This window comes from Alosa sapidissima, chromosome 5, assembly GCF_018492685.1.
Source record: "Alosa sapidissima isolate fAloSap1 chromosome 5, fAloSap1.pri, whole genome shotgun sequence".
Taxonomy (NCBI): domain Eukaryota; kingdom Metazoa; phylum Chordata; class Actinopteri; order Clupeiformes; family Clupeidae; genus Alosa; species Alosa sapidissima.
In genome coordinates this window covers 23,179,985-23,205,592 of record NC_055961.1, presented here as the reverse complement: position 1 = coordinate 23,205,592, position 25,608 = coordinate 23,179,985, and the positions used below count along the sequence as shown (strand labels likewise).

The 25,608-nt window shown below is 42.8% G+C and overlaps 1 protein-coding gene across 1 annotated transcript; it reads right to left on the bottom strand.

The window, feature by feature from the left end:
* Positions 1 to 22,588: 22,588 nt before the first annotated feature.
* pou4f4 (POU class 4 homeobox 4) lies at positions 22,589 to 25,292 on the bottom strand. Its single transcript, XM_042092463.1, has 2 exons — positions 25,008 to 25,292; positions 22,589 to 24,612 (listed from the first exon to the last, which is right to left on the bottom strand). The coding sequence occupies exons 1-2, from the start codon at positions 25,125 to 25,127 to the stop codon at positions 23,704 to 23,706; spliced, it is 1,029 nt and encodes a 342-aa protein (XP_041948397.1). The 5' UTR covers positions 25,128 to 25,292; the 3' UTR covers positions 22,589 to 23,703.
* Between the last annotated feature and the right edge of the window lie 316 nt (positions 25,293 to 25,608).

Here is a 25,608-nt window from a genome sequence, read left to right as displayed (position 1 = left end):
TTTCTCTCTGTCACTCCATCCCTTTCCCTCCTCCTCATCCCTTTCTCTCTCTCACTCCATCCCTTTCCCTCCTCCTCCATCCCTTTCCCTCCTCCTCCATCCCTTTCTCTATCTCACTCCATCCCTTTCTCTCTCTCACTCCACTCTCTCAGGCTTTCACCTCTCCACCTCTCCTCTCGCTCCCTCTCTCCATCTCGGCACTGCTCTCACGCCCCTCTCCACACCTGTCCAGTCGATTATGGAGATGAGCATCGGCCGCGCGCCCCTAAAAAGCAGATTAGTCCCCCATCCCTTTCACCATGACACACTTATTCCACAAGGGGGGAGGGAAAACGGAGAGAGAGTGTCTGTGGGGGTGTGTGTGTATGTTTGCATATATGTGAGTGTGTGTGTGTGTGTGTGTTTGAGGGTGGTGGTGGTGGTGGTGGGGGGGGGGGGGGGTCACATCATTTGGGGATCATCGTGCCTCCTGTTGTCCCTTCCTGGTTTGTACTGGGGTGGGGGGGGGGGGTCTTGTTGCTGGTGGATGATAGGGGTGGGGGGTCAATTTAAGGCACTATCATGTTCCTGGGGATAAGTGCCACCATATGAGCCAAATGTGTCTTACAGGCCCAAAGCCATAACTAGCATAGGTTCATCTTCATCAAGCACGGTGAGACGTGGACCCTGTTGATGGAGGAAAACAATGTTGAGCAAGTGACATCCTCGTACACACAGCTGTGTGGGGTCTCACTGTTGGGGTGTGCTAAACCACTAAGGTAAGATTATCAAAACATCTCCCTGACAGACATGAAACACAGGGCACAATCTGGATGGCCAGAGCCAAAAATGTCTGTCTCAGCTCCACACGATTCGGTGCTTGTTTTTAAGATATATATATCTTGGTGTTTTATCTAGATAAAAACTGCCCACAAATAGATGTATTTGGCCAGTCTTCACTGCATTTGACAGAAATGTTTACTTATGTCTGCCTGTAGAACAGAAATAAGGGAGCTCCGTACTGAGGCAGCAAGCTTGAACTCGCTCTTGAGCATTGCTTATAGGTTATGGGACAGGATTTGAATAGTGATTGTGATGGGTGTATCCAGGAAGTGATGAGAACGGAAGTCACGGGCTACCATTGTATGGAGCTTTAATTTTTTAGTGCAACTCCAATCCATTAAAAATGCAGAATGTCACATTTCTGTCTCATCTAGTGTTAGCATTCGGGTGGGGCAGAAACATTTCGTCATCTGTGACGTCGTGTTGAGAGAGATTATTCTGGTCAGGACTGAAAGAGATTGATTCAGCCTGGACAATATCTGTCTCCTTCGCCAGAATGTCTGGAGAGAAATTGCTTGAAGGAATGAAAAGTAAGAAAGAAAAGAGAGAGGGAGAGAGTGATCCAATATCATCCAAACTGTAAAAAATCATAACAGAAACCATTATGACTACTAAGTATTTATGTGACTATAAGAATTTGGCTAGAAAAAATATTCTGAGTTTATGGTCAATCTTTATTAATATTTTTCCTTACGATTTTCATTAATGCACACACACAGCCTTGAACACATCACATCCTAACCCATACACATACACACAAACAGGTGCATGCTTGCACCATACAGACACATACAAACACTTAAAACGAGACTGTGAGAGAAAGAAAGAAAAGGAGAGAGAGCGTCAGAGAGAGAGAGAGAGACCTGGATTCTGTAATTTATCATTGATTGGAAACTTTCCATATCAGTGAAACCAACACCAGTCAAAATAACAAGGGTGAGAGAGAGAGAGAGAGAGAGAGAGAGAGAGAGAGAGAGAGAGAGAGAAAAGACAGAGGGAGAGAGAGAGAAAGAGAGACTGCTCCACATTCTCCAGGTGCCCTTGGGTTTACGGTTGTGGGTGAGGTGGTTGGTTAGGAGTCCAGTCAGTCTCTGTGTTCACCCTGGGAGAACACCGGTTTGAAGGAGGGGGGGGGGGGCGCGGGGGGTGGAGGCTTTGTGTGGAATACCATATCACCTCTTCCTCCTGCCACGGAGGACCCATGGGTCAATACCCCACGTCTTTGAAAAGGGGGAAGGCCGAGGGCCGGCATATTTGTGAGAGAGGATGTCTTGTGTATTGGAGCTGTGGCGTCCACTCCTCACAGTCAACCTCACCCCAAACACTCGCTCCAAAGAAGAACAAGGTGATGATGAGGTGATAGCTTAATATAGGAATAAAAAAGAAAAGTAAAATAGAAAATAGAAGAATGGATAAAGAACATGGTTGTTCTCCCAACACCCCCTCCCAACCCATTAAATGAATAGTGAGCCTTTAATGAAGATTTTGAAGATGTGATATTGTTCCCTCTGAGCACAAAATATAACCTCATTCAACCTCATTCAAAAGTAAAACAATGCTGAATTTCACATGACTGTTCTCACAGTGCATAGAGCTGCCTTCAGTGTTTGAAATAAAACTTAAATCTTAACTCCATCTTGACGGCCAACTCACAGCAAAGACTAAGAGTCCTTAAAGACACCGGAAGGGTTTTCTATGAAAAACCATACACTTTTTGAATCTTTATAGTCCGTAGTAATAGATAAATGCAGTGAATCTACCCAAACTAGCTGAACCCAATTGTGAGAAACATTTTATAAAGGTGTCATTGATTTAGAAACTCAATTTCAAGAGTCTCAATCATTGCATTCCACATTTACCCAAACGCCTCCACAGACTTCACATTAAAAAATCCATCCAGCATCCAGCACCACCCAGCACCACCTACTGAAAGTCACAGAGATAGGGGTGGGCTCACAACTTGTGACCTTGATCACAGACTACCTCCCTATCACCTACCTCCCCTAGACAATGGATGGCATAGAGTTGTATAACAAGATGTGGTCTCAGATGACACTGAAAATGTGGAGTGGGTTACCGGTGGACAGAGGGGAAGTACAGGAGCCTGCTGGAGGACTTTAAACCATCTGCAGTTGAACGACTCCACCAAGACCATGGAGATGGTGCTGGACGTCTGGAGGCCCAATATCTCAAAGAGTGGTGTGTGTAGTAGCCAATAATGTAATAACAGCATAATATTTGTTTTGCCATTATTAAGTCCATTATGTGATTATGTGTCAAGATGCTTTGGGAGGAGAGGTAGGGCCTTCAACACCTGTAACAAAAACTCATGCTGATGATTGCTGGTTGTTGCCGGCGTTCTCCTCCATGCTGTGGAGCGCTGGAACAGCAGTATAGAGCTGGGAGATGCTATGTGGCTGTCAGTCACAGCAAGCTAAGCCTGTCCTTCTGATCGAGGCTAATTATCCAGTGTCAAGTCACAAAGAGGTGCTGGCAGGAGTGGGGGCGATAAAGCTCACGGAGGTTCAGGGCGGGGGGGGGGGGGGGTCTTAGGTGTGAGCTACAAAGCCATGTGACAGAGGAGTATGGGAGAGGAGAGCAGGAGGGAGGAGAAAGTGGAGCAAGGAGGAAGACTGAGGGGGGGAGAGAGGAGGTGAAGTTGGTAGAGAAGAGGGTCGTCAGTGCTGCTAATTCACTGACATGAGGGCACGGAGGAGGTCGCCCCGCCGATAATATTGGTGCTTGAAGGAGCCACCACTGCACTGGGCAGAACAAAAGCAACTGTGCCCCACAAATCCTGTAGCCAATTAGTCGACATGAATAATGAATGGGCATTGTCTGAGTCGGGGCTGCCGCAGATTGAGTTTCCCCCTGCCTGGCTGGATTGTTATGACAAGGAGTGACTACATAATGATATTAGGATTAATAATTCAATGGAGGCCGTGCTGCTGCAGGTGACAGAGGCTGGCACAGGCGCCTCCATCGCTAGCACCAGCCGTACCATCTCACCACTGCATGTACACACACACACACACACACACACATTAATGCACAGTCCGTTTGCCTGCCTCCACTGTTGCTGCACTGCTCAGGCATTTTAGGCCAATAAAAAGGATGATCCAAGAAGAAGAAAAGAGGGGGAAACAGAGTGGGACGATGATGAATGAAAGTAAAAGACAGGAGATGAATGAAAGTAAAAGACAGGAGATGAATGAAAGTAAAAGACAGGAGAAACATATTTCATATCCATATATTCACATTCTTCGTAATTTTGTTATCCATTACAATCTTCTGGATAGATGACTTTGGCAAAACAAAATGGTTTGATTATGATAAAGAGACAGAGAGAGAGAGTATATAGAAATGAAGAGAGAGAGAGAGAGAGAGAGGTGGGGGGGACACACCAGTCTTACTTTCACCATCTTTGAGAATGCCAAGCCCTTGCCAAAAAAAACAAGCAATGAGAGGACAACAACAACAACGAGAGAGAGAGAGAGAGAGAGAGAGAGAGAGAGAGAGAGAGAGAGAGAGAGGTCCCCCCACCCCCGCCACTAGACCAGCATTTGGTGGCTGTGATTGGCATATCTGTGCCATCCGCCGGTGCCGCACTTCCTCCGCAACACCATCAGGCCTTAATGCCTTTTCTGGGGGAACCAGAAGGGCCGCCACTAATGGATCCCGGCCCGTCAGAGCATCTGATCTGTCAGCCAGGCCTATGGGGAGGGGGCCTGGGGTGTACCCACTCACCCCCGCACCCCCCGCGCTGCACTCCGGCTCCCACTATGGCTCCCCCTGCTCGTCCGAATCCACTGAGGAGTGGCCCGGCTCCTATGTTGCGGTGACAGACTTGTCTGAGTGGTGGTGGTGGTGGTGGTGGTGGGGGGGGGGGGGGATTGGGGTTCCTCAGCAATCCTGTCCCTCATCTGTGCATCTCCGTGTGGGCAGAGAATGGGCTCTCTGGCTGGTATAATGGAGCGGAGCTGCAATTCCATGGGTAAGGAGTAAGGACTAAGGAGTGTGTGAGGAATTTTATGTTTTATGTTTATGAATGTGTGTGTGTGCTTTGTTTGTTTACTGTTTTTTGTGTGGGTTTGTGTGGTGTGTTTCTGCACTTGTGTATGTGTGTTTGTATTTGTGTACGTGTTGTATGTGTGTGTGTGTGTGTGTTTGTCTGACTGTGTGTATTTGCACACACATGCAAGTCTGCATGATTCCAACACCAGTGTCACAGAGTTAAACCTGCAGATGCATTATGTAGGGGCCTGGAGGAAGGGGAGGTTTGAAAGGGAGCACCACATGCATAATTCTTTGTTTCCTGATGTATACACGGATACCTTTTATTTTCAGACACAGCAGACTTGCTGTTATGGGCAGCCCAATAAAGACTGCTGTTTGAAAATGAGGATACAGTGTGTGTACACTATGAATACAAAAATTGCACTGAGCTTGACAAGAGGAATGCATTCCAGGCATATAGCAATCAGCAAAACAATTAGCACACACATAAACACAGGCAGACACAAATGTCTCCCCACCACACATACACATACAAACACAAACCAGTCAGCATAAACAAACAAAAAAATCAACATGTTTAGGACACATTACCTCTTGTAATCAGTCAGACTAAATCTGTCATTTATCTTGATGTCTTTAAGTTATAACATCTTCATTGTTGTAAATAATGTATAGGAATCTGTGCAGTTGGAAGATGAAGTACTGAGGAACTTTCATTGCATTGACGTCCGTCTGATTGACATTTAACCCCCTCCTTTAATGCAGATGCACTAATCAATAAATTAATGAGTTGCCATCAGATCTCTGTGATTTATTTTCAGGGAGATCTATAATTCATATTCAGGGTCCATTTTAAGATTTATATACGCAGAAGAAACGACTCCCATCGTTGATTATGAAGTTAATGGTTGATCAAAGCGAAGGAAATATTCATTAGCAGTTGCAGCGCCACACAGAAGCGGAGCAATGTGGCGGGACGGACTGCATCCACTGAGAGGGGAAGGGTACGCGAGGCCTTTGATTGATGGAAGAAAGTTTGTTGTACGTACTTGTGGGTAAGGTGAGGACTGGTCACAAGTAATGGGTTCTTTTCCAAACTAGCCCCACCACTCTCGCTCTACCCACTTCCACTCGGTTTGGGCGTTCAAGTGAGGGACCGCCACAAGTGTCATTGGAAACTAATTTGCGGGTAGTGGAAGTGGGTAGGGACTATAATGCCCTAATCTCATTCTCCCCCTTAAGGTCTAAGATCTGAACCCTCAAAGACTTAACTGACATCCGCTCATATTTGATTCAGTTTGAGAGGCCGTAAGGGTTCAAAATGAAAATAACAGGAATGGGATAGCACCTGTGACACATTGTTACATTGACAACACCAAAAAACAGGTTGCAAACACGTCTCCATGTCCGTTATATGTGAACTGATGCTTTCTCAAGCTTTCAGCCTCCCTTTGTGTAACCCTGAGTTTCATGTCACAACGCTGTGAATTGTTGGTTATTCCCTTAGGTAAATAAATGCAGGGTTACAGAAAGGGCTCAGAAAGTCAGAAAGCAAGCCCTCATGCACTTGCGAAAACACTTGCAAGGGAACGCAAAACAACGCAAATATGGAACTCAATAAGAGCTCAAAAATGTATTTTATATATTTATTTTTTATTGTAATATTCATTGTGTTCGTTATTTCAATGTAAATGACTCTAATGTCAATTTTCCGTTGAGGGCATCCTAAAATTCAGCGCTGTCTCAAACCCTAACTCTTCATGAGAGTGCTTCTACTACTGTGAGTGTCACTCGGAGTTGACTCTGTAACGGAGTGGGGATTCTGTAGGCTTCCGTTTGGAAATGGTTCATGGTTTGACCTCTTAAATGGAATAGGCTTCTAGTTCAGAAAAACATTTAGCTTAATTGAACAGTGTAATGAACTGTGATGAAGTATTAACTCTGCTGTAGTCTTAGCCTGTCGTACAGTCGTCTAAGCTAATTGTTTTCTCAGTCCCCTGAAACATCCTGGTTGGGGGAAAAAATCAATAACTTAGTCCAGTGCTATTCAGTGAAGTGCAGTCAATAATGAGAGCATTGTTGGCTGTCATGTTATGCCCATCATTACCTTATCATTAACTTCACTCAACGTGTCTTGATTTCATCTTGACTGAAGCCTGTCCAAGTAGCTTGGTTAACACCAGATCACATATATCAATTGAGACTGAGAGTGGGCCTGGAAAAGCCTTCCTAGACGATTTCCAGGGGCCTTACCAGCAGTGAAATTAAACTAAAATTGATGTATTAAACTGGTACCAAATCGTTTCAGAAGTGCAGCAATCAAATCTTTCTTAAATGTGGTTGTTTATTCAACTCCAAAGAAGACACAGCCATTGGTTGTGTTGAATGCACTGCTCTATTTGTCAAAAAGAAAAACAAAGGCACTCTATATAGGAAAAGAATTAAAAAAAGCCTCTAATAAAGCATGGCAAAACTGGTTTAAAAACACATGGGCCTACGCGTTGCGGCCATCTTGGCCTTCTTCAGGGCACAAAGCCAGGAAGTAAAACAAGGTTTAAAAAGGCACCCATTGCTGTTAGATGTGTGGAGCTTACCTAATGTGTTACATGACATGTGATTGACGTGAAGTAGGAAAGCAAGTAGGTATCCACAGGTTAAAACACACTGAACAGCAGATCATTGAAAAGGTCAGAGTTGACAGAAAAAGAAAGAGACATACAAAGGGCAATTTCAAGATATCCAGGAATCCTCACAATCACAAAAAAGACGAAAAGTCAACTTCTTCATTTAGTCCAGGAAAAGTTGAAGCCTTAAGTGTGCTGATCCAATATGTCTCTCGTTGGAGGAGGATTTTAAGTTTGTCACCTCCTCTTTTGTGATCAGAAGTACACAGAATAAGCCACGATGCCCCACCACACACAAGACAGTGTCTGCTTTTTGTTGTGGGCTGTCTGATTCATTTTGTCAGCATAGTGCCATAGGAATAGGGAGAGCTGACCCACAGTTGTTACCTGCTCTTAATTACTGTGGACTCTCTCTCTCTCTCTCTCTCTCTCTCTCTCTCTCTCTCTCTGTTTGTTTTTCTCTCTCTTTCCTTTTCCTTGCCCTGTTTTTTCTGCCCTGGTTTGTGTGTGTGTGTGTGTGTGTGTGTGTGTGTGTGTGTGTGTGTGGGGGGGGGGGGTAAAAGAAAAGAGTAAAAAAAACAGAAAGAAAAGAGAAACTACGTTTGTAGCTCACTGTTGAGCTTTTATCTATATTTTAAGCCACACACAAGGTGTACAGTTGAGCTGGAGCTTGTTTCAGGGGCCAGGCGCCTGCATAATTCATGGCAAGGAGCCGCCTGCTGAAATGGCTAAATAAAAGATCTCTCTCTCCGTGGCGGGTCCGCAGTGAGCTAGCTGCCTCTGTGTGTGTGAGTGTGTGTCTTTGTTATATTTGTGCTTGTGTGTGTGTGTGTGTGTGTGTGTGTGTGTGTGTGTGTGTGTGTGTGTGTGTTTGAAGGGAATGGGTATGCATTTGAACATCTGTCCATGTGTATGTGTGTGGTTTGGCATACCTGTGATTATGTGTGGACACATCTGTGTGTGGTTGAGTGACACCTGTCCCTCTAAAGTGTGTCCACATGCTGTTTTGAGCGATAGTGGTCATGGCCTTCCTGTCCCTCCAACTCTCTCTGATCAAGACAGCCTGCTCAGCCACAGTGGGCCTGCAGTGAGGCCTTTGCTGTGGGCCTTGTCAGATCTAGCTCTTGTAACACATACAATTGCACGGAGTGGACACAATTCCTGTCAAATTCCCTTACCGGTGGTTACTGACTTAATTCACACCTGCCTGACCCAAAGGTCCACTGACTGGGAGCTATTGAACCACACTACTGTTTCGTACTGGCAACAGTAATGCATGTGATGCGGAAGTATGGACTATGGTATGTAAACACGTTCACCCATAGCAACACTTGGACTTTTGAAGGATGCTGAAGTCCAGATGAAGTAATTGGGTCACTTTATAGCTAGCCGATGGTGCTTGGTAGTTTAGGGATGCGAGAGAGTTTCGGTGTTTGTATTCTGTATCTAAACACAATCTTTAAATGTTTTGCTTTGGTAATGCAGAAACATGTTAAGCCAGTAAAATGTACTACATTGACAAGGACAGAAATGGGAGAACATGTAGAGGTCAGAGAGAAAAAGAAACAAAGTGAAGAGCTTGGTTCCAAAACGCTATATCCACCATTTTACTGAATTTTCATAAATAATTTGTTTACATTTTATTACAGAACTGTATTTGGGTATTGGTACTTGATTTATCTTTACTCAATCAAAACAACACAACTGCAATTTGATTGATTTTTACCTGAAATACACAAGAAAATAGCATGACTTTTTAATGTTTTTAAAAAAACTGGAGATATAGCATTTTGGAACCAAACTCTTCAACGTTCTCTTGAAATTACTCTACACATTCTTTCTTCACATTGAGTTCAAGACAGGTCTAACATGGCTCAAGACCTGGTAGAGGGGAGTGACTTATGGCCAGGTGGTTGGAAACGAGAGGACTAGAGAATGGGGGTCTCGGGGGTGTGGGATGGGTGTGTCAGAATTTACTTGTTTTTGTTATTTGATTTCGACGGGAGGGTGAGGGGGATTGAGGGGCTGCTGTGAGGGCATTCGTGTGGAGATGCTTTCAGATGTTGGCGCGTGCCAAAGCAAGACAAGGCAAGGCTAGAGGGCTGATTTGAGTTTCAAGGGGCGAGATGGATGGATGGTGCTGGTTGAGGCGGAGGCAGAGGTGGTGCAGTGGTTGGGGGTGGAGGGTGCTGTGGTTGAGCTTGAACCTTTAAAAGCCTTCGTTCTCCACCAGTGAAATTATTACCAGTGTGTGAAAACAAGGCTGGCTCGAGGCTAGCCACCCAGGAGAGAGCTTAGCCTCAGGGCGATTTCAGAAGAAAGTCATGCAGGAGAAATAATGGGGAAGGGAATGAGGAGAGGAAGGTAAAGGGAATTTTTATTTCTCCTTTTTCCCTCCACGTACACTCTCTCACTGTGGTTATATACCATTGCATTTTTTCACTCTCTTCCTGTTCTCTCTCTCTCTCTCTCTCTCTCTCTATCTCTCTCTCTCTATCTCTCTCTCTCTCGTGCCCCTTTCTTCTCTCATCTGAAGATGATGTTTTTGTGCCTTAACAAAGCCTCCTATGGCTGATCCTGGACTATGAGAGCTGGTACATCATTCCCACCTCGAGCCTCCTCCCAACTCCCCCATCTTAAAAGGCTCGAGGTCAGTCCTTTGGGATAAAAACTCTCCTCTGTAGAGTCCGACAACCACTGAAGGCTATGTCCAGGGGCCCTCCACCTCACCCACTCCTAGCACGCGGTCTTGAAGGTCAACCGCAGGTTTTGTGAGACAGGCCTGAGACGAGGCCTTCTCTGTGGTTCTGTAATATCCCAACTCCAAACTGGGCGAAGCCGACACAGGAGCCATCGTTTAATTTTGCCAGCTTGCTCATTTCTCGTGTCGACTTCTGAACGTGCACTTTGTTCAACAGATTTGCTTGAGTGCGGACCTTAAATATTTACCAAAAAATGTAGTCAATTCTCTGCAAATATAAATCTTGCATAACGTTATGAGGCAAGAGGAAATATATCCTTTTGCTCATTCTCTTGATTTCCTGAATGAAGTGCGCCTCTGCTGTGCGCTCTTAGCACAGACGCTTTGTGTGATTCAATTTTTATGATGCACTGTTAAAACAATAGTCTCACAGCGTTCAGCTGTTTCTGAGAGCAGCTCGATTGCCTGTCTCTGTTGCCATGTGCTCTCCCTCATCTTCTGACCAATTCCTGCTGCTGCAATAGCTGGCATGTCCAGCACTGCCATATATGCTGATATGTCACTATCAACAAAAAGTACTATTTTATTCTCTCTCTCTCGCGCGCTCTTTCTCTCTCTCTCTCTCTGTGTGTGTGTGTGTGTGTGTGTGTGTGTGTGTGTTTGTGTGTACCTGGAAGTATGTGTATGCATGCAACATATGTGTGTGTATGTGTGTGCCTGTGTGTGTGTGTGTGTGTGCCTATGTGCCTGTGTGTGTGTGTGTGTGTGTGTGTGTGTGTGTGCCTATGTGCCTGTGCCTGTGTGTGTGTGTGTGTGTGTGTGTGTGTGTGTGTGTGTGTGCCTATGTGCCTGTGCCTATGTGCCTGTGTGTGTGTGTGTGTGTGTGTGTGTGTTACCTTCTCTCTGCCTTTTGCCTAATGTAGCTGTTTGTGGGCTGCTGCATGATGGGAGTGTGCTGTGGGGTGGGGCTGGGAATACCCTGAGCCTCCTGACTGATATGAGTTGTGACATGTTCGCGGCGGTAGCCTGTGTGCTAGCCCGTGGCATCCTGGAAAACATGCTAATAGAGAGGTGCATTAGTGCACTCACAGGCCCGTGATAATCAAAGAGGATATGCTTTGCTCTCTCCGCACAACTCCACTCTGCTCTCTCTCTCTCTCTCTCTCTCTCTCTCTCGCTCATGCGCGCATATCTTCTCTCTATACTTCTCTCGCTCTTAGCCTCTCACTCACCCTCTCTCTCTCCCACATCACTCTGTCTCTAACTCTAAACCTCTCTCTCTCTCTCTTACCTAGTCTCACTCCTTCCACCCCTTCCCCCATCTCCCCTGAGATGAGCCGTTAAAACGCTTGCAAGTCTCAAACTTTACATGAACAAGTTTTACCTTCTCAAGACCCGTTTTAGGATTCAAACTTCACAGACGATGTTGGGAGAGGGTGACGTCTGCACATTTGAAACTGAGCCCAGGCTGAAATGGGATGGCAAGTAGGAATAAGGCATTTGGGTTGCATCAGACAGTCCATGTAAGTGGTATTTCACGAGACTCTCCAAAGGTGTTAGCAAGAGTGCTGTGCAAAAAATATACTAGCTGAAAAATAGACTGAAAAATAGATTTCCTCTGGGTGTCCTGGTTGGATTCAGATCCTCTCTCCCCATCAGCTTTGCTGATTTGCATAATAACTTTAACACAGATGAATCAGATTTCAGAAGTCAGAAGAATCTCTATAATAAGAAATGTCAGAAGTCAGAAGAATCTCTATAATAAGAAATAGAACTTGTGTACTTTGTCCAACGGTCACTAATAGCAAATAGTGTAGATCTATACAATGTACCAGTACTGCTATTGCCAGAGACATTTCCATAGACTTGAAGTTGTTCACAATAGTTTATGCAAACATAAAAGCTGTTACATTAAAGGAATCATTTGAGTTGGCTTTTCATGTTGTCACATTATTGCTGTTTGCCTCATGTTGGTCCTCTATATAACAGGGCTCCTAATGATAGGCAGTGTGTCCAAGAACCTGGCAATGACTGGTGGTATACACTACATAAAGCCCAAATAATCTGACAGTACAGGCTACATATTGTGTAGGTTCATAATATATCCTCCAACTTATTATATTATTATGAGTCTCTTGCACATTAGTTTGTGTAACTATTACCAAAATGTTATGGCTAAATGTATTGTAAATCTTTAATCTAATGGTCCTTCAATCTAATCCAGTTTAATCTAATAGTACATCTTTACATTTAGAGTGTCGTATGAATGTTGGTGACAGTGTGCCACGAGATACCATTTCTAAAGAGAGAGAGAGAGCATGGAGGGATAGCCATCTGTCAGTGGCACGTCATAAGATGTTAGATGTGCTTCCCTTAGATTCCATTAGACGCTGGTTAGAGATATGCGTGGGCAGGGCCAATAAAAGCTATTAATATTAAATCCGGTGTAATATGCATACTCCACTCACTTAATGGAGCCCTGCACTCTCCAGCCCACTAATAATGTGCGAGTGCTGTGACCGGCACTCCAGGGTCTAATTGGGCCAATTCATTCAAGGAACAAGAAGTCTGCCCACCAGTCTGATGTTCTCTCGCCTCCACAAAAAAGGAAAAAAAGAAGAAAAAAAAGAACGAGACAGCAGGCATATGAATGTGGCCGGTTAGAGAGCCTGTGATAAAAAATTGAACACTTACTCCAAACTGTGGGCACATACTTTTACATGCAAAATGGCCCTTCCAATTAAGTTCTTTGAGGTAATGAAATCTGCAGAGGAGAAAAAGGGAGAAAATCTGCCTGGCCAGTTCACCTTAAGGCTGTTTCGTGTGGGTTTTGAGCTGTGATTTAAACTTTTACAGGCTAATGGGCTCTTGTTAATGTCTTTTCAGTTCAAAAGAGACATTTTCTTACTGTTTCACTCTCTGTTAATGAGGTGTTTGATTGAGAATGCACTAGGGATGGCTTGCATTTTTCAAGTTTAAATGCACTTTTTTTGTGTGTGCATGTGTGTGCATGAATTCTCTCTCTCTCTCTCTCTCTCTCTCTCTCTCTCTCTCTCTCTCTCTCTCTCTGTCTCTCTCTCTCTCTCTCTCTCTCTCTTTCTATCTGTGTCAGGGTGTGTGTGTGTTTGTCTGTCTGACTAGCTGCTTAACCCTATTTGTGTGAAATGTTTGTGATTACACTGTAATGAGCCTAATTGTGTTGGTAGGAATAGGTTTTCCGTGTGTGTGTGTGTGTGTGTGCGCGCGCGCGTGTGTATGTGTGTGTGTGCGTGTGCGTGTGCGTGTGTGCGTGTGCGTGTGCGTGTTTGTGTGTGTGTGTGTTCGCCTGTGCTTATGTATGCAAAAAAGGAAGTGATATGTGGAGGAAGTGATATGTGGATCTAATTGTGTTGGTGTGGTTAGGTTATCAATGGATTTATCAAAGACCTTTGTTTGTGTGTGTGTGTGTGTGTGTGTGTGTGAGAGAGAGAAAGTTCAGTGGTCTGTATGTAAAACTGACACAGTCATCTAAACATTATGCAGATTTATGGTCTAGTAATTGTTCCCAAAAATGTTATTTCTGTCCGTTTTTTATGTGCCTATGGAGGTCTTTGTGCTGGCTCATGCGTGTTGGCTAAATTGCATTAATCATATGTGTTTATGAAACAGACACTGGCCAATATTTGCCTTGGAATCTGAAGCCTCGGTTAGCTAGAGGGGGCACCTCCTTTAGACGCGTTGCCCGGATGGGAATTCAGCTAGCCTAATCCCGCTCTTTTGAAAAGGGTGAATTTTATTAACGACCGCGAAAGCTGGAAACTAGAGGCACCGAGGCTGATTAATCTTTCATAGCGAACCATATCTCACTCTCTCTCTCTCTCTCTCTCTCTCTCTCTCTCTCTCTGGGGCCTCAACAGGTCGTTTGGGTAAATCTCCGGTGAATGCCCAAACGCTTTATTAAAATGAACTGGCAGCCCTGGCTGGAACAAAACAAATCATATTCTTTTTTTATTAAATAACTAAATAAATACAGAAAAACATGGGGGTTTTCCCACTTAGTGTCTTGATCAATTTGTTTCTTTTATTTTATGACCAGACAGGATGTGCCCAGAAATATGTCCTAGGCCTATAGCCTACCTATATTTGAATTTTGTGTTTTCAGACTGATGTTACTCCAAGTCTTGGTATATTCTCCCCCAATGTTAAACAAATGTGATCATTCAATTGTGTAGGTTTAACTGTTGATCATGTGATACAGTGAACCGATGAGCCAGTGATATTATTTTTTCCTCATATACAGACTACATAAACAAGCACACTTTGTTTAGAGCCAAGGATGGTTATGAGTTTAGATTTGCCATGGCAAAAGAACAATTCCCAAACACCCCCCAGCCCTTGTCTTAAATTAGGCCTACAAGATGACCATACGCTACTGCCATGAGTTAAATTTGAATTCATTGTGGAACCATTGTTGGTAATTCTGTTAACAAAAGGTACCCTTAGACGACATTAAATATTTATCGGTTCTATGAATAACAATTGGTAGGGACGGAAGACTATGTTTACTTAGCCACGGTTTGACTATAGCTTGCATCTTACCCCGGTGCACCGTGAAGAGAGAGCGGCTGAGGGCGCGACGTCATAAACTGCGGGGGCGCGGGCAGTAGCCTACATTCCCTTTGATGCAGTAGGAGTTAACTTGCTTGCTTGCTTGCCTGCTAACCATCTTATCAGTGTATTATCATGTTGGTTGCCTGTCTTGTGTTGGGTTTTAAGACTAATCGAGCGCAAACCATCTTTGATTGGAGTAAAGCTCAGATTAAATGGTTCACGTGTGTGCTCATGAATCCTTGACTTTTCAGTGTTTTCCAAAACGCTCAAAATCTAAAAATAAACATGTAATGTAACCCAAGCAGTGACGACATAGACGGCTAGAAATATTTTATTGTTGAGGTGTTAATTTTTTGCTGTTTGGCTTTAGTTGATATGTGTCCGCCTCGTGAAGGCTCCTCATGTAAGATTTTTGAGGTGTGATGGGGCGCTAGATACATTTAAATAACTAATTTAAAATGCAGGTAATTGACCCTATGTACAAGAGTGAACTGTCGGCCTACTGAGCTAGATAATTATATTTTAAACATAAATTATGCTAAATGTTAAATTTGTGTCCTATTACTCCGAATGATGGGGATATACATGTTCAAATAGGCTAATCACGATATGGTTTCATTTCATGAATGAATAAAAACATTTGATGTATTTTTTAAGCAGGAACATCTCCTTATAGGCTACACATAAAGTATGCTAGTCCATCTCATGTCTCAGCTCTCATATTGTGCTCTTTTCTGTCTTCTTAAAGCAGCTCACCTCTGTGTAATCTCATGTTAGTATGGTCAGTATGGTCAATAGCCTACATCTCCACTCTAAAACCTGTTCGGCTGACGCAATTCACCCTACCCGATGATGCAATTAGCCTGCACGTGCATGCATAGTTCACAGCCAGTACATAGCAATTACATCTCTCTTTATCTCCCTTTAGACCTGAGTAGTGACTTAAGGCCTATAGGCCTACCTCAGAACTCAAACTTCAAACTCAATACACCAATAGTCCACAGATAGAGACGATCTATAGCTCCAAAAAAACTGGGAAAGTTCTGTTTTACACGTCATTTTATAACCACGCAATTCATGCAATTAGGCAACTTGGAAATCACACTCAATTTTGCAGGTTTGCGAACTTGTGAGTCAGTTATTATAGATCCAGTCACTTTTGTTGAATTGAGTTGAGTCTTGTATTTTGAACATAGTCTTCTTTTTCTTTTTGATTGATTATTGTTAATGTTAATGTTAACTAATGTTATTATTTGGAGGTGATTTAGTGACATTGCATATTTGTATATAGTCTAGTACCATGTAAGCCTTGGGATCTGTGTAGCCTATCTATCGGGAAGTCTGTCTATCTGTCTGTCTGTAATCCTCCATCCTCCATGACCTTGAACACCGCACTGAGCTAGTGTCTAATTATTTCTGCTGATGCCTTTTTACACGCCCAAAGTGAGTGAAGCTGGCGGAGAGAGGAAACATTGGTTAAGCAAATTGGTATTTAACTGGAAACTTGCTGGCCTCCGAGCGCTGCATAATTCATGGCCGATACAAGAAAGTGGTGCTCTCCGGCCCGGCGGCTTTCCATCCGAAAAGCGGGTGGACGGGGGGTCTCTCCGAGGGGGAAATGGTTCAAGAAATATATAGGACAAGGAGGCGCAGTCTGCAGAGAGCAAATCCCTCGCATAAGGCCTACACTATCACAACACCAACACCCGGCGCAAGCTCTCCGGCATCCGGCTCTCGACCTCAGGAATGCGTGGAGTGTGAATGTTGAAAGGGCCTTATGCAAACTGACATTACACACGGGAGCCTTCTGGTGGTAGAGGTCACTATCTAGATTCTAGATGATGCCATACTTGCTACTTTGTTGGGTCACTAAATGTTAAAAATATAGTTGAACAGTTCGCAGTTTAGTTTTTATATGCCTGCTCTTTGGAATCAAGGCGCGATTCTCTTAACTGAATAATATTTTTGCTATCAATAGGCTACCGATTCCAAATCACTGCGTATGTATTTAATCTGATTTACATTCTATGAAAATAACTGACATCAATGTTTTGAATGTAATTAAATTTGCACTTCACCTAAACGGGTGTGTTTGGGTTGGTGTCCGGCTGTAAACTAGATTTTATGTTATAGCCGAGCGATTGTAAGCTACGGTATCTATCTTGTCAGTTGAAAATAAATTATGCATTTGACATGATTAGAGGCTCATGGACATTTTCTTTGAACATATTTCTTAGTATAAAATGAGAGTTGTTCACATTATCCTTTTGGTGTGAAGGATGTGCGGAGGAATAGCCTCCATGTTAAACACTTTCTTAGGGCCTGTAGGCCTACTTCTTCGGCCTCCTTTTGTTTTTCTCGTCAGTTTTTTTCCTCGGGATTACATCTTTTAGAAATTCAGCATTTAAATAATATCATGCTGTAACGAGCTGTACTGAGAAATCTCTGTCTACCCCCTGTGTTCTTGGTGCCTTCCTCGGGTAAAATGTTCAGTGGACGTTATTAAAAAATGTTGTTTTATGACGGTGCCTATTATCTCTATGAAAATATCCTGCATCCTATCCAATTCAAACTGCCTATAATAGATTGACTAGGCTACCACAATAGAAACGAGGTTGTGTTGGTTGAATAAAACAATTTCGTGTTTGTTTCGTGATGCCGAGTAAAATGAGTTTTGTTTTTGTAAATTGGGAAAAAGAGTTTTTTTCATGCATTGGGAAATAGATAGATAGCCTACTCTATTGCCACACAACAGTGTTGGTGGTATGTTTTTGTTACAGAAGGTTACAGAAGGATTTATCTCAATCCAGTGGAGGAAAAAGGAAATTAATTTCAGAACAAAATAGGCTAATTTTAATCCATGACAGTGTCAACATCGACTGACTGTAGCTACAGTTATACGTTTCTAAAATGTATTCATCACTTAATCATTTAGGCTACCCATCATATCAAATTTGATCATTGGCAGTTACATTTTGAAAGATGTACATATTGACCTAAAGTAAGATACAAAATACGTCAAATGATAAAAATGAATTATCCACAACATTTTGTCATGTTGAGTTCAATTAGTGATTTAACAAGGTGTCCTTCCCTACAGATAAATTGGAGTAGGTGATGTAATCTTTGGACATAATTATTCACAAAGCTGTCTATATGTAAAATTGTGTAAACAAAATTCAAAACCTAAAGCCTTATTTCATTTAATAGCCTATACTTGTAAATATCTATCTTCTCCCATTTTGGGAGATTATCTAGACAATGCCCAAAATCAGCAGAGTTTCAGCAGAGGAGCTATCCACGGTGCTGAAAGTCCTTACTCGTACAATAAAACTAAAAAAAATAATAACAGTTTCATTTTATTTTCCTGTTTTACAAGTATGTATTTCTTGCTTTAGGCCTACGGGCATCTCATGTAGCCATCAACGTCAAGTTTATGATCAAAGTTGTTGTGATAAAATATGTTATTTTGCGGTCAGGGGTGGGCCATTTTTGTTTTAGTCCCACTGCTCTCTCTCTCTCACTCTCTCTTTCTCTCTCTGGTTTTCCGCCAGCTAACTGCTCTGCAGCGAGTCTCAAGAACAAGCCCTCCAGTGTGGGGAAACATCCTACTCCGGAGGAGCTTCGAATCCATCGCCATTAAATAATTATGCTTCCCACGCCTTAACTCTTGAGCATCTAGTAATGCGGTCGAATTTTAGAGCGGCCTCTTGAAAATGTGCATCACAGGTCGCTGAACATGAAACCGAAATCGTATTGGCTGGGGGAATGCAGCCTAGGTCTTTCTTTGTCTAAAATTATGGGGGGGGGGGGGGGGACTGTTGTAGGCTATATTTCATTGGCAACACACTACTAAAGGCCATAGTTTGGTATTACAATGTTTGTTGTTTAGATTATTTTCTATGATTCTCTAGAATAATATGCAACCCAATAACAGGCCTATCTAACACTAACAGGGCGATTTAGGGCTTGCTTAGTGGTATGCTGAGAGGAACCTGAAAGTCTGAGCCTGAAGTCTTGTGTTATACAGTCAGTGTTAGGATGAAGACATACCTCTTTCAACATGTTTTTTATGAATCCAAGTTTTCCCAGTCAAAATCTATCAAAGATTTACAAGATCATAGTTCTCCCTGGCACGCTGTCATAGGATTTTCTAAAATACTGAGGTCAAAAGGGTCTGAATGCTACAGCTACCAGTTCTTGGAGTTCTTGTGAGCTGTGATAATCCAGGGATGCATTCGTAAATGAGTTTAGCCGTTGATTAATAAAATGAGAAAGGATTGAAGCGGTTAGTATTGAAGAATCTTTGATAAATAAATAAAAAAATAGAACTATAGGCTACTCTCACTTTGAGAATGCATAATTCTGTAACGCACCCCATATTGTGGTGCGTGCGTAAAATAATGTTTAAAGCCCCCTTCACATGTCGCGCGTTAATGCAGTAGTATTGAGGCATACAGGTACACTCTAGGAACCAATAGTACATGTTTCAATTAAAATATATTTGTTTTAGTTTGTTTGATAAGGTGTAAATATGTAAAGTAAAAAATAATAATAAATATAACTTATTCCAACTCGTTCTCTATTAAATTGTAGAACCCAAAACAAACGTGTGTGAGTATAATCAAGATGAGTAGCAAATACTTAGGTTGCATAACTATACGTCTGTCAGTGTCACAACATTGATGTGATAAGACTTTTGATGTGATGACTCCCCTTGATGATCATTAACGCAGATTAGTTACACAATGTGTCTAATTATGGCTTCATGTTTTAATTGCTGTCGAATATGCATATTTGTCTGACGATGCGCTCACGGGACAGGTCAAATTATGCATATTTTTTTTTTCTATTTTATCCACTGTTTGCCTACTCAGACATAGCTATCAAGAACTACAGATACATTCACTTGTTCACCTCGTCAACATCAATTTAATCCGGGCTGAGCTGCACCTTTATCCTTTAGAAGCCTATCAGCGCATTTCAAGCGTTGCCCTCCCACAGTTGGTTTCCGTCCCTGTAACACGGCAGGCAAAGCCCCACTGACTTGTCTCGTTTTGTGAATGTCTGTCTGACGAGGTGTGAGTTAGAAGGCTGTGGCCTATAAGGCGGTTTATAGATTAATGTGCTCGATAAATATTACATCGTCGGGATTTGAAAACTTCCAATAGCGGCGACGTGAGCTGAAGCTGGCCGTTACTAGCGTTCAGCCAATGAGGAAAGAGGAAAGATAAGTCTGTTTACTTGTACGTCAAGTCTAAAGAAAGCGAAAGGAAACATGGAAACAACAAACAGTCCATCCCGGTTCGAACCATGCACGAAGCAGGTCGAGTAGTGCTGCAGAGAGAGGAGAGAGAGAGAGAGAGAGAGAGAGAGAGAGGGACATAGTAATGTAACAGTGAGCGTACTCTCCAAGGTCCCAGAGCTGAGTTGCACTCAAGACTCCGGGTTCATTAAAATTTCATATGCAGCGCTTGGCCAAGGTCTATTTATGAAAATGCGCTTTCCGCTTCATGGAAAACAGAAGTCGGAGTGGAACCGTGGGGAGGAATGTAGATCTTAACGGTAGAATTATACACTTATATGTCGGTGAAGTTCTTACTTTCTACGTGCACCATATTGCAAAATAGTCACTTGCTGAGACTGCCCTATCCGCGTTTGACGTCTATATGTTCTCCCCTTCCCAACAATGTATGAATTATGGAGATGGGTAAGAGAAAGCTATGCAAAAGCCCATGGAAACAAATGCATTCTCATTTTCCTTGCCCCCACCCACCGACCCGTGTTTTCGGGGTGCATATTAGCCTATTAGTAGACGTTGGCTAGTTACTTACTCATTACATTGAGAACAGCAAAATATCCAAAAGCTATTTGTTGTGAAGACACTGCCTGCCATGGTTGACCAATCACTGATATGCTACATCTAAAATGAATTCCTCGTATAAAAATGTTTCAGATTTTAAAATATGAGCATCCTGCATCCAGTGCACATTAAATCCAATATTCTCGTTTTTATGAATAGTACAATGGCTTCACATATACCCTTGCGGACAGATATGTCCTGTATTGTATGTTCTACATAAAGTTTGGTGGGTTAGAATTGTATAATTCGAGCTGAATCATTTGCGTAACTCGTCGCTTGTTTAGATTCTACAGTCGGCCTACAGCACAAAAGAAACTGTTTGGCCTTGCGCGTGTAAATTATTTAAGGCAAACAATTAACAAGGACTGTCGTGGGACCATGTATTTATTCACGCATCCACGACTCCGAATTGCACCCGGAAGCGCTCGCAGGAGAGAGAGAGAGAGAGAGAGAGAGAGAGAGAGAGAGAGAGAGAGAGGGCGAGGGAGAGAGAGAGAGAGAGAGAGAGGTGCGGCCATCAAAACAAATGTCTTGCTAATTTCAAATGACACATTTCTTCTTTAAGTAGGTTTTGCCAGAATAATGACGTTTTCAGATCTTATTGTAGTAGAATGGCCCTTGGTTTGTTTCTAAGTGACAATGAAGATATCATGTGAAATAAAGTTGAAAAGATCACTTAGTATGTATTATGGATAATGCAGTAGCCTAATAGATTCTGGAAGGACATAATGACGCACATGGAAGTTTAGTGTTTTAGGTCCTAGTAAATTAAAATATATTATTATTATTATTTGTATTATTATTATTATTATTATTATTATTATTATTATTAGTAGTAGTAGTAGTAGTAGTAGTAGAAGTAGTAGTAGTAGCCTAGGCCTAGTAGTAGTGGTGAGGGCGGTGCTGTTTCATGCCTTGCATGTTTTTTTTTTCATGTTAACTTTATTCATTTTGCCTTCGAGATGATTACAGCATTTCAATTTCACCTAGATTTGATAACATTTGGCAGATTTTATTTTGCCAATAGCGTTTTTGGGTCTATAATGGATGCATTGGGTTACCATCTCCAAGGGGAAAGGGACTCAGCGTTGTGTTGTCCAACATGGACTCGTTCGTTCAACAAGGGGGTATCGTCTTCTTAACAAACACATACAAAAATCAATAGTATCATAACAACTCATATTTATTATTCATTAATAACGGGTTTACAGCCCTGAAACCACCTGATGAACGGCAGACAGAACTCTAAACCAATGACAATTTCAGTGCTGAAAATATGTAGACGTGACTGGTTAAACCTTCTGGAAATGTTAAATACTGTAGTGCATACAAAGCATACTAAAAAGGGATTCACTGATGTACTACAAGAGGGCCTAGGCCTACACTCTTAAAACGTATATGTTACAACACAAACTCTGTTGTCCCTATCTGGACATATAGATGTGTAAAAAAACAACACAAATTGTGTTATTTTCAACACGTTCGTTTTAAGAGTGTATACAAAGAATTATTGATTTGCTAGTTAGTTGAAGTTTGTCTCCACAGAACTAACCATTACCATTTGACGACTGGTTCATATAGGGAACAGTTTATGGTGTTTGTTCGGTAGTATTTTGGGTACCATATAGGCCTACCTGTGCAAAAAACTCTTTATACTGGCGCCATCGGAGGGTAAAAGGCAACATGTGCAGTTTTTATTATTATTATTTTGATATCCAATCTGAACATAATAGGCAATATAATAATTTTATTAATAACAATAAATAATGCAATATTGTAAGTTAGTTGTTGGTTATATAAATGTAGGCCACTTACATTTTGCCCTGGTAAAGTTCTGACGATTTTTTTTAAAGCGATCATAGATTGGAGGCCTGGTGAGGTAGGCTACTGCACGAGTGCATTTGATAGCCGTAGACATTCCCCAGTTGATTGACAATGAGGATTTGAAATGAGTGATAGCAGATAATGAGGTAAAACGTGCAGGCTTTATTTTTAGTTTCTGTCGCTTACACAGACACATATGCACACTGTCACAAATGAAATATACGTTGCATTAAAAATAAGGTTGGATCAAATAAATAAGCAAAAATAGAAACTAAATTAAATTAATCATAAATAGGCTGACACAATCTCTTCTCAACAATATCTACAAAGTGCACCGAATATTTTTCTGTAATTAAAATAAATATCCAATAATAATAATAATAATAATAATAATAATAATAATAAGCAACCAAACATGATCGTTACTAAGTGAGAACATGGGGAATTCTTACAACGTTTTTCTTCTAATTAATTTGATTGTCAAAGCATAGTTGCAGTGAAATTCGTTGAGACACACAACATTTACATATCTGTTGTCTAATTCGAACATGACGGTGATAAAACAGAAAACACTCCTATTTTCCCTAGCTCAAAAAAATAACCAATAATGTGCCACGACGAATGTGATGAGGTAGACACAGAAAATATACTGTGTGTATTATCCTTGTGTACGTGCGTTTGCTTGTGTATGTTCTCTTATTGCAATGCATTCAAATTGAGAAACATCTTATTTTTTAAACTAGAAAACGCACACATAACGCCCTATACGAGAAACCGTGCAATGGAATACTGTTGGGCCCCCTTGTCAACGAGAGCGAAACTTTCTTCTGAAACACATACAGTAACATTGAGATTTTTTTAAGCTTCGGTATTTTCTGCACATTTGTTTTAAAAAGGAACAAAATTGAAATGCTCTTCGCGCACAGCGGTGCATTATATTTACAAATATTTACATAGATAAATATAAAAGAGTTCATTTGACCTAAGAGAATAATCACTCCTCGATTTTCCTTTTTTTTGTACAGTAGGGATTGCCATGTATCAGTCGGGTTCTTGCTGTTTCACTTCAGAACGCACGGTCTTGTCATCTCTGTAGTGATGGCGATGATGTAGAAATGATGATTATTCACTCATAAAACATTGGCCTTCACACGTCTCGAACAGGACGCGGATATCTGACCTCAAGTGAGAACACAGCATTTGCATGAAGCCTCTAGCCTCCAGCCACATTATTGAGTCTGATTTGTCTGAAATGAGGTGGCCTAGTGAGTGGCTGAGAACTTCATCCGTTTCTGCTTTTGCCGCTGATTGCAAAACCACACCCGGACGACATTCTTTTTCAGGTCAAGTTTCTCAGCTATCGCCGCTATCTTCTCGGACGAGGGCCGGGGCTGCACCGCGAAGTACGCCTCCAGCGACCGCTTCTCGGGGGCAGCGATGGACGTGCGTTTTCTCTTTTTGTCGCCTCCGTTAAAGATTTCTGGCTTTGCCATTTTCTCCCGCTGTGCTCGCTCAGCCTCCTCCAGCCACGCTTCCAGGATGGGCTTGAGGGCGACCATGTTGTTATGCGACAAGGTGAGCGACTCGAACCGACAAATCGTGCTCTGGCTCAGGCAACCCACCCCAGGGATTTTAAGGTTCGCCAAGGCTGACCCAACGTCTGCCTGAGTGACTCCGAGCTTGATTCGCCGCTGCTTGAATCGCTCAGCGAAAGACTCCAGCTCCCTGGGGTCGGGCTCCGAATCTCCACCACCGCTTAGCGAGTTGTGCGAGCCCAGGCTATGCGGGTGCATGTTCATGCTCTGCGGGTGGTGGTGTTGCATGTGGTTGATGGCTGACATGTGCGAGTGGTGTGTGCCACTGGAGCACACGTCGGAGCCCGGCATGCCGCCCAAAGAGATTCCGGGGGTCAGATGATCCAGGAGGTCGCCATCCAGGCCTTGTGTCGACTGATGGTGTGGATGGTGGTGGTGCGAAGTCAGAACCGATGGGTGGTGGAGATGGGCCGACGAGGACGTGGGCGTGCAGGCCATGCTGGTCATGGTCGTCATGGTGTGGTAGGTTGCGTCCGGCTTGAACGGATGGCTTTTTTGGGCCATGTCCACCGCCGCCAACGCCTCTGCCCTCTGGAGCAAAGTTTCATCGAAGCCGGCGAAAATGTTTCCCTGCAACTTTGCCACAAAAGATACAAGGAAAATTAGCAATTGACAGAGATGAATGAGTTTCCTAATTAAGAAAAACTCACGTAACATTTTAAAAACTTTAGTTTGACGACTGCGCGCTTCGCTGGGAGAGTGCGTAATTGGCTGCACAGGTAAGCTTCCCTACTTTGTTATTTTGGTTTTCCTAGCCGGTGTATATACTAGAAATGCAAATGTTTTATTTATTCCTTTTAAACTATGCGTTTTCATATTTTATGAGGTCATGGGCCATTTGTCATGTTGTGACATAATACCTGGTGCCCAGAGAAGGATACAATTGAAAACTCTCGAATTCTCCATCAATAACAAATGATGAGCAGTTTTCTATGTTAAATAGAGTAAAAAAAAAAGTCATTTTGACTTACCGAGGGTGTTGGTAAACATGCCCGTCTGATGGCCTCCGAACTGGAGTGAAGCGACGTGTACTTCGGCTCGTGTAACATCGGATGCATGCTAAAAGGTTGTTTGCTATTCATTGACATCATGATTGCAGAAGTAAGAGAAGGTCGTTTTTCGTCTTCCTCTGTGGTCTCCGTTTTGGTGGTTAACCGCTGAATCACTCTTCACCAGATAAAGGTGGTTATAATTTGTGATTAAGAAAGGGAGTAGTTCACCTGCCAAGCGAATCTTCCCGTGCGAACAGAGCCTGACTGACGGCAGACTGTCTTTGGTGCTGACAGTGAGCTTACAATCACCTATAATATATTACTGACCCCCCCCCCTCGTCCCGCCCACAATCTGGAAACAGTCCCTCCCATCACTAAATGCAATCGTTCCACGGTCGCTAGAAAATATATGCAAGCGCACGCCCTCCAGGGCTACCAGCCCCGCCCTCAGCCATGGGCATGTTGAAAGAGGAGTCTCCAGCGTGCGTGAGGATATCGCTGAAAGCTGTTCTCCTATTGGTGCAGCAATGTTGTCCTCTCGTGCGGGGTTGGTTCCAATAGCCCCACGGCCGAAAGGCTG